Source organism: Agelaius tricolor, unplaced genomic scaffold (assembly GCF_023055355.1).
Source record: "Agelaius tricolor isolate 1412-34295 unplaced genomic scaffold, bAgeTri1.0.p SCAF_7, whole genome shotgun sequence".
NCBI lineage: Eukaryota > Metazoa > Chordata > Aves > Passeriformes > Icteridae > Agelaius > Agelaius tricolor.
Genome location: NW_027269267.1, coordinates 27,079,272 through 27,093,126, shown reverse-complemented (window position 1 = coordinate 27,093,126; position 13,855 = coordinate 27,079,272). Strand labels below are relative to the sequence as shown.

General features: G+C 39.4%; 1 protein-coding gene across 1 annotated transcript in view; it reads left to right on the top strand.

Moving 5' to 3' along the window:
- Window positions 1-13,855, top strand: part of RASA3 (RAS p21 protein activator 3) — a 130,453-nt gene that overhangs the window by 107,566 nt on the left and 9,032 nt on the right. The window contains exons 11-20 of the mRNA XM_071430715.1: window positions 23-171; window positions 1,846-1,960; window positions 2,840-2,914; window positions 3,748-3,871; window positions 6,525-6,631; window positions 7,262-7,339; window positions 8,216-8,293; window positions 8,843-8,916; window positions 12,564-12,670; window positions 13,612-13,694. Coding sequence (XP_071286816.1) covers window positions 23-171; window positions 1,846-1,960; window positions 2,840-2,914; window positions 3,748-3,871; window positions 6,525-6,631; window positions 7,262-7,339; window positions 8,216-8,293; window positions 8,843-8,916; window positions 12,564-12,670; window positions 13,612-13,694 — 990 coding nt within the window. The remainder of the gene's footprint in view (window positions 1-22; window positions 172-1,845; window positions 1,961-2,839; window positions 2,915-3,747; window positions 3,872-6,524; window positions 6,632-7,261; window positions 7,340-8,215; window positions 8,294-8,842; window positions 8,917-12,563; window positions 12,671-13,611; window positions 13,695-13,855) is intronic.

The following is a 13,855-nucleotide window of genomic DNA, read 5'->3' as shown; positions in this document are numbered from 1 at the left end:
GTTTTTATCTTCCACTGTTCAGCCTGTTTCAGCATCAGCTGCACATATTTTGGGTGAAGTTTGCAGAGAAAAGCAGGAAGCGGCCATACCTCTGGTCAGGCTTTTCTTACACTATGGCAGAATTGTGCCTTTCATAAGTGCCATTGCGAATGCTGAAGTGAAGAGAACTCAGTAAGTACCAAAAATAAACTGCTGTCAAAAATACCTAAACTGCATTGGCTAGTGCTAGAATCCTCCACTCAGTTTCTAGACATATGCAATTTCAGAGGAAAATGCTGGGGTCATTCCTGTTCTTCCTAGCTGTGTGGTAGAGTTCTTTCTAAATTCTTTCACTGCTTTCAAGATCTGGTTAATTTGACCTTTAGGAGGAGTTCCCATCTTTTTTTGTGGAAATTATTTGCAGGACTATTCTAACATGTGAGAGCAGGGATTTTTACTCAGTCTTAAGTATATATGATAACTGAAATTCTACATTACCTTCAGCTGTTCATATGAAATAATTTCAGCTTTATTGTGTGCTAATAAATCATTTAGTGCTGAGTGTTTGTTGAATTTGCTCAAAACAACAAGCAAGTTTTTTCCTAATCATAAATATTTAAGGCAAGCTGTGTGTCTAGTCATCCCAGTTAGAGGGTGAAGGATTAAGGATGGGATTGAATTTGGATGGGAGGGCAGAAAATGAAGTTGGGTTTTTTCAGCTGCTTCTTTTGAATTTCTTGTTTGACTTACTGGTGTGCTGATAGTTCAATAGTGTAGGATCTAGTGTTCATACCAAGTAGATCCTAAAGAATATTTGCTGCCACAGTCCTTCTGCCTGTGTAGTCATGCTCTTGACTAACAGTAGAAGAGACAATTGGGAGTCAAGTGGAATGAGAGATACTGACTGTAAACTTGCTTAGTACAAAATAAAGTCTTTGTGTGGGTTGGCTCTTTTCAGAGTGTCTGAGGGATCAAGTGTTTTCTTTCCTGTCCATAGGTGTATTTTTTCTGAACTCAGGTTGACTGAAACAGTATGGTTTGCTGTAGCATGAGGAAACTTGCTGATCCCTAGTCAGTCATGTTAGTTTGATAAAAAAGCAGCAAAGATACATATTGTAGATGAAATCATTGGCTATGTACCTATTTGCATAAAGTAAATTGCTGTACAGGGAGGTACAGGTACATAATAGAGGAGTTGGCTGAAGCTTTATCAGTCACAGAGGCTGTGTGTCTAATACAAGATGAGTTCTGTGCAAGAGATATTTAGGAAAACCTGAGAGTCTGAAAGATGCTACCTTGCCTCACAGTTACCAGGTCTGAACTGGGGTCTGCATTGTTGTATCACAGAACAGTGCTCTAAGTCCCTTAGAAAATATGGCAGTGCCATTGGAGCCTGTGTTTTCTTCTTCCTCCCAGCTCACAAGTACTTATTTTGTAGGGGCAAGTAGTAGGTCATGTGCAATGTCCAGCGTAGTTGTGAGACTAAAGTCACTGCCTCTTTCCCTTACTCAAATTAGCACTGTTCAGTAGCATGTGAAAACAGATGTGTTTCCCAGATTTGTGCTGTAGACCTCTTTGATTTGAGCCTGTGTGCCACTGTGTATTAGGATAGTGCACTGAGCACACAATGCTAATGCAATGAAGATCTGTAGTCCCTCTGAGTTTTCCAAGGCTACTGCTTTTCTGTTGGACCCTGAAGTGCACTAAATGCTGCATGACTACATTTAATGGCAGGCTGGTGTCAAAGGGAGGTTTTGATTGTGTATTCAAACCTAGAATTCTGTGACCTTTCACTGCTGCTTTTACTACCATGTATTAGCAGTTCATTACAAAGAGACTAAATTACAGAAAACTGTTCACTTCCAGAGACCCAAACACCATTTTCAGAGGAAACTCGTTAACTTCCAAGTGCATTGACGAGACAATGAAACTGGCAGGGATGCATTATCTGCAAGTTACACTAAAGCCAATTATAGATGAGGTAAGAACAGTTCAGACTGTTTATTTGGTAAAATATCATTGTAAAGGCCTTCAGGGAACAAATACTGTTTATAACTTCTCATTTTAAGAACACTTTGTAAGAATAATGTTTAATAGCTATTAATAGCTTGTTTCTGCATTAAAATCCTGTTTGTTAGGTTAGCCACAGCTGAGTTGCCCAATTCAGAAACAGTTGGATTGCATTAAAGGAAAAGTAAAATTTCTATTTATTAAGCCACATTACCCTGTTTCATAAAAACTAGCATATATTGTTTCTGAGAAATTAATAAATAGTATATCCAATAGAAAGCTGTTGTGAAGCTATAAATAATGCATTTCATCCAGTGGGTTTAAAGGGATGCAGTTATTCTTAGATAACTGTGCATGTGATGCACATATTGGAACAATGGTTTATTATCTCTACAGTCCAGAACGGTGGGTGTGGGTATTTTAGTGCTGTAATTGGGCAATACTTTCAGACCACAGACTTCCTTTAAATGATTTGACAATTTCTTCAGCTGTTCTTGTCTTAATGTTTCATCAGAGAATGTCAAGTTTTAAAGAATATGGAAATACTTTCAAAGTTGACTGTTTTGGAAAAAAATAGGACTTTTCTTGAACAGCTTTGCTTGAGAAAGTCCAAAGAACAGTTCTGCATTTCAGTTGAAGGAAAGGGTAAAAAGAATTAATGCTGCTTTTTGGAAAAAAATAAAGATCACACATAATTTACCTTTGTTGTTAAAAGAAAATACTGTTTATAAAGTTGACTTTTGCCTTTTATGTCTCATCTCAAAAACTAACACATTAAGCTTTTTACAAAACTTTTTGTACTTGTAGATAAATTTATATTTCAATTGTTAACTATATTTTTTTTTCCTAGATCTGTCAGGTCCATAAACCTTGTGAAATTGATCCTGTGAAATTAAAAGATGGTGAAAACCTGGAAAATAACAGGGTATGCATTAGATTTTGAAGACAGTCTCTGTTTATGCCATCAAGTTTAACTGAGGTCCTCAGAAGTTTGATCTTGCAAATAATTTTGTCATTCATTAGCATGCACTGTAAGATTTCTTGACACCACCCTTATAATTATTTCACAACAGCTTTACATTATGCTATAAATGCAATACCTGTAGAAAGCTAATGAGTTCTCCTGCTGCCCTGAGGACAAGGATAACTTAGCCTGTGGCTAACCTGGAGAAATGGAGGCTCAGGGGAGACCCCTCTCTCTTCAGCTATGAGGAGGTTGTAGCAAGCTGGGGGTTGGCCTCTTCTCCCAAGTGACAGGATGAGAGGAAGAGACCTCAAGCTGCATCAGGGGAAGCTTAAAGTGCATATTGGGGAAAAGTTTCTTAAGGGTGGTCAGGCACTGGAACAGGCTGCTGAAGGAAGTGGTGGAATTGGCCTCCCTAGAAATGTACAAGGGGCTTGTGGATGTGGTGGACTTGGCAGGACTGAGTTAACTGTAGGACTCAATGATCTGAGATCTTTCCCAGCATTAATGATTCCATGATTCTGCTGATGATGTAGTAAACAGTGCTAGAGGAAGGAATGATTTGCCATACTGCTGCATCATTTAATGTTTGGTTTAATAGGAATGATATTTTTACTCTTCTTGAATATGTGCATTTCCCAAACAGTATAATTGAGTGAGAGTTTGTTTTTCAAGTGTATAATGTTGAAAGTGGGAATCTTTTAATGATGCCACTATGAATAAAACCAGGAATAGTGCCACTTTGCACAGCAAAAAATTATACTAATTTTGTCATAATCTTTGCATTTTTTCAGGAAAATCTGAGGCAGTATGTTGATCGCATTTTTACTGTAATTACAAAATCTGGTGTAAGCTGTCCTACAGTGATGTGTGATATTTTCTTTTCACTGAGAGAATCAGCTGCCAAACGTTTTCAAGGTGAGTTTATATATATAATTTTATTTTACATAACTGATAGCTTTTAAATACAGGTGTAGTCTAGCAGTCTGCATAATCCCTGTTGAATTTAGTATGTGAACAGCAGCTTATACAAAATAATATTTGCAGTATGTTAATGCTGTTTTTGCATCATTTATTCATTCCACAAAGGAACATGATTTTTGATGATGATTGGAGTTTTTTCTTAAACATCTTTCTAAGGAAAACAGCATTTTATAAGATCATTATGATGGTCATTTATAGGTTCAGTATTTGCAAAGCATACTGTCATGGTTTGACACTGGCACAATGCCAGTGCTTCCATGAGGCACTCCCTGGTTTCTGCTGTGAGATGTGACCAGGAATAAGCAAAACAGGCTCCCACTTAGGAAAGAAAAATTTATTAACTAAACTACAAGAGAAAGGGGGAAAAAAATAGAAACACACAAGGAAAATGAAAACTTCACAGATACATCTCCTCCTCCTCCCCACCAAATTCCCAATACAATACATTCCCCAAATCATCGACTCTCGGTCCAGCACTACCCTTCAGAATACTCAATCCTCAGTTCATCAAGAGGAGAAGGAGTCCTTCTTGTGCCAATGGTGACCTCTTCCTTTCATGTCCAGCGCTCTCACCACTGAACACGGACCAGAGCTGCTTCTAGAGTCAACTTTTAAGGATGCTTCGTCCCGCTCCAAAAAGGCACAGTCTCAACTTTGGGACATCTGTCCCTCCCATATTTTTCACCCCCTGGGGCCGAGGGGTACCCACACCAAACCCTCTTGGTCCTGAGGCATTGCCTCCCCCTAGAATGCAGTCTCTGTATCACAAGGAAACATGGCTCTGTCCATGGCTACACACAAAGAGTCCAGCATAAGCTACTCCATCATCTCTTCCACCTGAGTTCTTCTCTATTTCTCTTGTGGCCCATTTCCTCTTATCTCATCTCTATCTCTCTTCTCATTCAGCTCCAGGAGGATTAGCATTTGTAAGGTTTCCATCATCCAAGAAAAAGGTTAAAAATCTGAGGCTCTGTCTGTCCAGAACTCCCATGGCTGCCCAGCCAGGCATTTTCTCGCCGCACCCCCCTTCTTCTCGGCCGGGGCCACTATTAAGTTTCAAGGTGGCACAAGCCACCCTGGCGGGTGGGGGAGGTGGCTGCCCGATGCCTCTCAGTGCTCCTCCACCCTTCCATCCTGCAGGGGCCTTCCCCTCCCTTCTGTTCAGGGCTCGGCCTACCTCACCCGGCCCCATGGCTGCCCCTGGGCCTACCTCACCCGGCCCCATGGCTGCCCCTGGGCCTACCTCACCCGGCCCCATGGCTGCCCCTGGGCCTACCTCACCCGGCCCCATGGCTGCCCCTGGGCCTACCTCACCCGGCCCCATGGCTGCCCCTGGGCCTACCTCACCCGGCCCCATGGCTGCCCCTGGGCCTACCTCACCCGGCCGCATGGCTGCCCCTGGGCCTACCTCACCCGGCCCCATGGCTGCCCCTGGGCCTACCTCACCTGGCCCCATGGCTTCCCCTGGGCCTACCTCACCCAGCCCCATGGCTGCCCCTGCCCCGCCCAGCCCGCAGCCGGGCAGGGGAGCTCTGAACCTTTCCCTGACCGGAACCCAAGAGAGCCTCTCAGGGGAGAGCCCTGCTTTAACCCCATGTTCTCAGAGGCGGATCCAATGTCCCAATGGCCACATTAGGTGCCAGTATTAAAATCTGAGCATCCATTGGCCTAACCACAGCATCCCAGAAAACACATTTCCTGTCAAACCACCACACATACTCAATTTTCAAATATTCATGATTTTGTAATGGCTCATTCTGCACATTCCATGCAGTGGAATTATTTTCTGCTTATATGTAATAAAATCTGTAATAAAAGCCAGTCTATAAATTGGAGTTACTGCAAGCTCACTGTTCTAGGAGCTCATGTGCTGCAAAGGTTTTCTGGCTGTCAAGAGACAGCTCTTTCCAGTCCTCTTAGCTGTTTTGACTCTGTGAGAGTAAGTGGGCAATGTAAAACCAGAATTAAGCAAAACAACCAAGCTATGTATTTTCATGACGGGAAGCAGATTACAGTAGGTAAGTTTTGGAGAGAGCAATATGAGTTCAGCTTTTAAATAGTCACTTTGGAGTAGGCAAGCTCAAGAGGAAAACCATAGACTGTGCTGTCGTGCTCTTTATGTTTAAATAAATACATAAAATGTATTTTTTGTAACTACCAGCTGGAATAGACACATTAGGAGTCTGTACAACACTTGTGCTCAGGGCTATAAGTAGGTAACTGAGACTTGGCCTCTGTGCTGAACATTTCATAAACTGTGTAAATTATTCATCATAATTCAGTGCATATATGGAATAGCAGATGTCTGTGAAATTCCCTGTGTGGTGGAAAAGTGAATGGTGTTCTTGCAGCTTATGTTATGAACCTGGTTATTTTTTAAAGAGGCTCTCATTGATGTTTCCTTGGGTTAGGCTAGCTGATCTCTGGCTCCAAATCCTCTGTCATCAGTTAATCCTGTAACTCGCAAATACATACATTATCCAGCATATGCTGGAGTTAGCTCTCTCAAGGCTCTGATAATTTCATGAGGCTTTTCAGGAAGGATTATTGAAACGCTGAGTAGAGGTATTTTTTTCTTTTTTAATAGGTGACCTAGATGTAAGGTACACAGCTGTCAGCAGCTTTATTTTTCTGAGGTTCTTTGCTCCTGCCATTCTTTCTCCAAACCTCTTTCAGCTTACACCACACCATCCAGTAAGTACTGTATCTTTTTTTTCTAGCTGTGTTTATGGTTCTGTCACCAGAGTCTCTCTGTTGAGATTCTTTCTTCAGTTCTTTTAATAGCCTTCAGGAAAAGTACCTTTGTTAGTTCAAAGATCTGTTGTATCTGTCTTGGATATGAAGCATATGTTGAATGATTTTGCATGTGAAGAACTTGGGAGATGTTGGAAGAAGAGTGAAATTTAAGGACAAGCAAGGTAGATAGTCTAAGCTGATGTGGAAAAAAGGACCACTGCTTCATTCTTGCCACATCACATTAGTGCTGGCTTGATTGGCAGCAACGATGGAAATATTTTGGATGTTAAACAACATATGGCAGGCTTCTAGTAGTTGTTCTTATTGGGAGTGGGGAGGATGTGGACAGCCTTGTTTTTGTTTTGTAAGTGATTGCCTTTGGATCTCTGAAGCTATGGAGCATGATGGCTTACAAGCCAAAAACCTTTTAATATAAAAGCAATTTTTTTCCTGCAGTGTTTTATTGAGGGTCTTTTCTAATTTTTTGTTACTCTTCTGCAAGTGAAATAAGAAAGAAGAAATATAGTTTATCTTCCTCTATTCATTATTTTAAATAGCTAGTCCATATAATATTGTTCTCCTTCCTAGGATCCTCAGACTTCTCGAACTTTGACACTTATCTCTAAAACCATTCAAACACTAGGCAGCTTATCAAAATCTAAATCTGTAAGTATGCTATTTTCATTTGATGACTTAATTTAGGAAAGTGATTTTTAAAATCTTTTATCATTAATTGTAATTAAGCCTTTAAAATGCTTGAGTTGCACTAGGCTCATGCAAAACTGGTTATGATTGCTTTGATTATAAGCCTCTCATGTTTAGAAGAAAACTAAATCTAGATTTCAGTAAAGCAAAATTGTGTTACCAATCTAGAAGTCTGTTTCAGAGCTCTTCATTCCTTCCTTTGGAAGAAAGACAATGCTCAGGAGAACTTGTGAAGTTTTCTACTTATCTGTGATACATGATCAGCATCTCTACAGGGCTCAATAGATTGTTTCAGCATTTTAAAACTCAACTGAGAAAAGTCACCCAGTAAGGGAAAGGACTATACTTTCCTTTTCATAGCAGTTCAGTTTTCTGTCATTAGAGCTAGATGCCCACACTCTGGATGTTTGATTGAAATAAGTGTACCTAAGGCACCACACTGCTATAGCTGGTGGTAATTTGGGGTGATTGGGGTCTTGTTAGGATTCACACAGGTGACTGTGATTCCTTCAAGACAGCAGAATTACTTTTCTTACGCTTATTGTCAGGAGGAAAAATTAAAACCAAAGCAGAATTTGGAAGCATTTGAAGAATGCCATATTAACTGTATTAACTGAACGTACGAAACGCATTTTGCTGCCTCTCTGAAATAAAAGTTTGGTACTACTGAATGTGTGCTGTATAACATGAAAGTAGCACTTTGCTTATTTTACTTCTGGCAAGAAAAAAAAGCCCTGTCTGTCTGCAGTGGTTTTCCTCCTGACCTGCTGCTATTAACAATAATATTTTCTGTATAAACTGTATGATGATATGCATGGTTTTGGCTTTGTATTTCAGGCCAATTTCAAGGAATCTTACATGGCTACATTTTATGACTATTTCAATGAACAGAAATATGCAGATGCAGTAAAAAATGTAAGTAATACATGTGAAGGTTCTAAAAATCCTGCTGTGCTGTTGAAGTTGAATCCTAGAAAGCAATACGTACTGTTGATAAACCAGGAGGTGTGTTGAGAAAAGCAGACTCCTGATAACTAATATTCAAGAAACTTTTATGAAATTATACACATGTCAGTAGTAACACTTCTTTGCATCTATTTCTAGTTAATAAATAGGTTGGATTGACAAGCTGCTGCTTAGAGCTTTTGAGATGTGTGTACTTTGTAGAATGCTGCAGATCTGTGATGAAAATTGCTTCGTCCAAAAGAAAGTGAAAGATCCATAAAACAAAAGAGAAGCACAAGAAATATTGGGCCTCTGCAGTTCTACTGCTTGAGAGCATTTGTGCTATTTTTATGTTACAACCCAGGAAACCTCCCAAATTCCTCAAGCTTCTGCCATTACCTTCTGTTCAACTTCTTTTACAAATACTCTCGTAGCTCTGTGCTGTGCAAATGCTGAAAGATTTTAATTTGGGTAGTGCGGTCCTGCCATTTTTACATCTGCTTTTTGTTCACCTTTTAGTTTCTAGATCTAATTTCATCTTCAGGAAGAAGAGATCACAAGAGCATAGAGCAGCCTATATTGCTTAAAGAAGGGTAAGTATGCATGTACAACAAAACCATCCACTTGTGTGCTTACTACCATTCTAAGGCAGCCATCTCTTTTTCTGCCACTCCTATTCCAATCATGCAATCAGAGAGGAATGTAGGAGAATTCTTGTGTTGCAATTTCTGCTCTCTGTGGGTGCTATAGCTGATTTGAACATATTTTCATTTGGTTTAAACATCTTAATATAAATGTGTTTTGAAATAAGTGGAGGAAAGAGAAGCCTGTAGAACTGAAATAGCTTAGCTAAGGCAAAATAAACTCAGCATTGTATTAAAATCAAGCTGGGATCTTCTTCCTGAATTCTAGTGAATAAAAGCTGTAAAATTTCACTGCGAAGATAGTGGAAGACTGTGAAGAGAGATACTGAATAACTTAATGAGAGCAAAGCCTGCAAACAGAACTTGCTTTTGCTGCCCTATGAGATACATATGCTAACTATTATCATGGGCATTTCAAGGAAAATTTGACATGCACTTGGAGCAGTTTATAGTTTCAGTACCTTTCCTTTTTTGGGAAGTATGTTCCATATGCTGTCTTAGTTTCAGATACCAATTGTTGGCATTTTTGTTACAAAACTGGGTTGTTAAGATCATCTAAGTGCACATTAGAAGTAGCTTCTTTGAGCTGAGAGGAAGAAAGGAAGAAAATCCAAATTTGTCAGAGCTCAGTAAGCTCAAATACTGTTTGAAAGTTAGCCCTCATCATTGTTTGAAGTAATGCAAAACCTACATTTTCAGTGAAAACATGACTACCTCTTCTATTTAACCTTGACAGTTCACTTCTCTGATAAACCTCTGTCCTTAGAAGCAATTTTGTCTAATTTAATTCTGTACATTTATCATCCTTTTGGTTTTCAAAATAAATTTATAATTTGTAGCATTTACCCTCTAACTGTAAAACATTTTTTTCTGCCTCTGTCTTTCTTTTGCTCCTGTCTGATATTTTTCTGTCTTTTCTTGCTCGGCCTGTGGCTGCTGTTGTAAGGACTCTTAAACTAACAGTAAAGAAAGTTGATGGTAATAGTTCATGCAGGTAAGATGGTAGAGGCAGTTGCTGCTTTGCTGTAGCTACTGGCTGACAGCATGTCCTTTGCAGCAGTAGATTTGTCTGACTTAACTTTGGGGAGGAAGTTCTCTGTTTAACCATCCTGAAATGCCTGTGTAAACCCAGCACAGAACATTTAGTTACCCATTTCTTGATGTTGACCTTTTATTTTATTTTCCTTTTAAAAAAAAAACTGCTGTAAATGGAGAATAAAAAATTTCTATCTCTAGGCAGGGCACCAAGAAGCACTGTATGGATCCTGAAGAATTTATTGAGAGTGATGAAGAGACCATGCATTTTCTAGGTGCTTCTTAATTAGTAGTCATGGAAATTATTCTCAAGGTTAAGAAGTGGCCTTCAGCAGTCAATTTTTTTTTTTTTTTTTTTTACATTTTGCATTACTGCCATATTTTGTTGTGGGACTTCTCACAGCCTTTGATTTGATTGTTCTCCAGACTGAGTGGCTGTTTAGTGAGGTTTCTATTTGCCTTTGCGATATGTTTGCTTGCTTTTGTGTTTTTAATCTATCTTTACCTCTGTTAAGAGTATCAAATGGAAAGCTAGAGCATAAGTACTTTTGAATGAAAAGATTAGTCATTGGCACTTGGGTTTGCTGACATCAATCATGCCATCACTGCTCAACAGCTGCCTGCCTGGTTCTTTCCAAAAGGAAGAGAATGAAAAGGAGAACTATTATTTTTGTTGGTGGTGAAAAGGGCATGTCAGTACTTCCAAACAAAGCTGAGGTGGATCCAGATTCAGGTTTACCATAAACATGAATAGAAACAGTATCTCCAACCACCTTGTACTGAAATGGATTTAATCTTGGACTTTTTTCTCCTTTGTGCTTCCATTTGCTCTGACTTCTCATTCATTCTGTAATTGCTAGAAACAAAGAAGTTGACCTTATAACTTCTGTGACTTTGAATGCTAGTCACCTATCTCTGGAAAATAAAAGCACATTTTTCTCTTGGCTATGTCACCTATGAAGAATTTAATCAGAAATGTGCTCTTAGCTCTGCCATATGGAGTTTGCCTTTTCCAAAGAAGGGAGGCTCTGTAGGAGTTTGCAATTTTAAGTCACCTTTAAGTGTTGGCATGAGAAGGATTAGAAACTAACTTGAAGAGCATGTTGTCCTGCCCAAGGGTATCAGTTCTTCCTTTGAAATTTGCCTTAACATGGAATTATGAGGGCTACTGCCAATGGGCCTGGTAACAACCTGAATCACATGGTGTTATTAAATATTTCTCAAGTATTCCAAGAATAAGGACCAAGACAGAACTGTCTGACCATTTTAAGGATGAGAGATGTGTAACTATAACCAGTTTTAAAAAAAATCTGCTGCTGAGACAGTCTTTGTCAGCTTTTGCCCACAGAGCTTGGAATGAGCAGCAGGCACTAGCCCAGCTGGTTACAAAATAGTTAAAATATGAAAGAACTTGTGTTTTTGTTTGAGCTTTAAACAGACCTGTGGTTTGGTCAGATGTATTGTAGTTATTTGTGACTGAAGGTACCAGAAGCAAGAAACAGTATTAGCTGTTCTAAGCATTTTAGCTCTGTTATTGAAAAATCTTAAACCAGGTCATTTGCTGTTCTCTCTGTGTGCTCTTTGTGCTGTGTAGTGCCTTCCTACTTAACAAAAACTACTCTGTAGTAAGTAGTTTTTACCCACTCCATTATACAGTTCTGTATTTGGCACAATAGTTAATGTAATGTGTAGAGTAGCTGTTATCAACTCTCTACTGCATATGGACACACATTTTTATCTTAACAAATGTGATGCTGAGCACTATGAAATCACCAAAGTCACATTGAAACTTTTGGATTGACTTAGTGGTTAGGAAAGTGGTGGATGCATCACAGTTTCCCAGTAAACTAATTTCACAATAAACTCATTCAAGTTTGAAATTAATTAAAACTGACAACTCAGTAAATGAACACCCCTAATCTGCTGAAAAAGTGGTGGGGGTGCTGTACCTTCCAGCCATGAGATCACTTTGTTACTGAAATTGCATTTCAGCTGCAGTATCTATGTGCAATTGCAAATGAGGCTGTGGAACATCCTGATTTTGTTTCTCGAGCTTGAGAGTGATTAAAGCATGTAAGGGTACAGGCCCTGTGCTCCAGAGGCTTTACACCTGCCTTTTAATTATTAAACATAATCTAAACTTTTTGAGCTTTCTCACAGCTTAAAAAAATAAATGAAGCTTGTAGAGTCAACAGGTTGAGCTTAGCAGAGCAGTACTAACAGTATTCTGCCTTTTTTCTGCTGTACTAGGAAACCATTTAGCTGGATTTGTAACTGCAGAAAGGGCACAAACTGCAGCTCAGTTAACTAACTTCAAGTCAAGTTACATGTCTTGCCCCTCATCTAGATCTGGAAAAAGGACAGACCTAACTAATAGATGCACCAAACCTGTCCAAAGGTGACACTTTTCCTTGCCAAGAAAAGACCTCAATAATTAGAAAACACTCTGTATCCCCTCCTAAAGCTTTGCAAGTGCTACGACATATCTATATATATGCACATTTATGTATAAATCTCCATGCATAGGCATGTATTGTAACAATTGGTGCCCTGTTTACTAGGTTCATGATCAAGAGAGCACAAGGAAGAAAACGATTTGGTATGAAAAACTTCAAGAAGAGATGGTTTCGCCTGACAAACCATGAGTTTACCTATCAGAAAAGCAAAGGTAACAAAGGTTTGCCAGTCTTGTTTTGATACATTGAAGCAAAGATTAAACATAAGGATTGTGTAGGAGTAGAAGACTGAGATCCAGATGTGAAACTGTAGAAGACACAGTGCAGGCATGTCTGTCAGCCTCTATGTTCTTGCTCTTCTTTTAGTGTCTGTATTGACAGTTAGAGAAGCTTCTTGGACAGCACAATACCCTGTAAGTTAGCAAAGTATTTGATAATATTTCTGCAATATCAGTTACTAACATCATCTGTAGGTTTCACAGTTACCTAGATTGTCCTAGGAAACAAAACATACAAACCTCAAGCTGGAATTTGGGTTTGTATTGGACATTCTCAGATGCATCTCAGCACGTGCTCATAAATTCTGTATCGTGTTGGCACAACTGGATACAGTAGACAGGAATTCACCTGCAATCTTTGAACTTCAAAAACATGTGTTCACTTAATGTTGCCTAATAGCAAGGACTTACTTTTTTGCAAATTGTTCCTGTCTGTTCAGTAGTACACAACAAATACCACTTCCTTCCATCATGTAAGTACATAGGGAGGAAGAAAGATAAGGAAGTGTGTTCAGATCATGCCAGTCATTATTTCACACTCAGCTTTGAGATCTTGCATCACCACTAGTTCAGTTCAGCTGACAGGAATGATTTATTTCATTGTCACCTTTGCAGTAAATATACCGTGTCCTGCTGCAGTAATCAGTTTCTAAGAGGTTTGCTAGCATAAGGTAGTGCAGCTGAAAAGAGAAATGTGCTTAAGATAATACTTAAGGACCATGCTAGCAAATCCCTGCGGAGTGAAAGATTTTCCCTCTTTTCTTATGCAGTCAAAATGATCTTCAAAGAGACTGAATTAGCCCTTGGAAAAAGGGCAAAAGGTGAAGATGAGTTGTGAGTAAGTGACTCATTATCTGTGTGTCTGTGTTCTGCAGGTGATCACCCTCTGTGTAGCATTCCAATTGAAAACATTCTGGCAGTGGAAAGACTAGAGGAGGAATCCTTTAAAATGAAAAATGTAAGTAGGTCATCTTCATTAATGTATTTGTTAGGCTGCTCCAGATCCAGCAGCCTAATCGCCTTTTTCCCTTCTGTAACCTGGATTGGGTTTCTGTTGAAAGATGAACAACCACAGCTGCTTGTTCTGTATATAGTAGCAGGAGTTTCCAAAAGTACAGC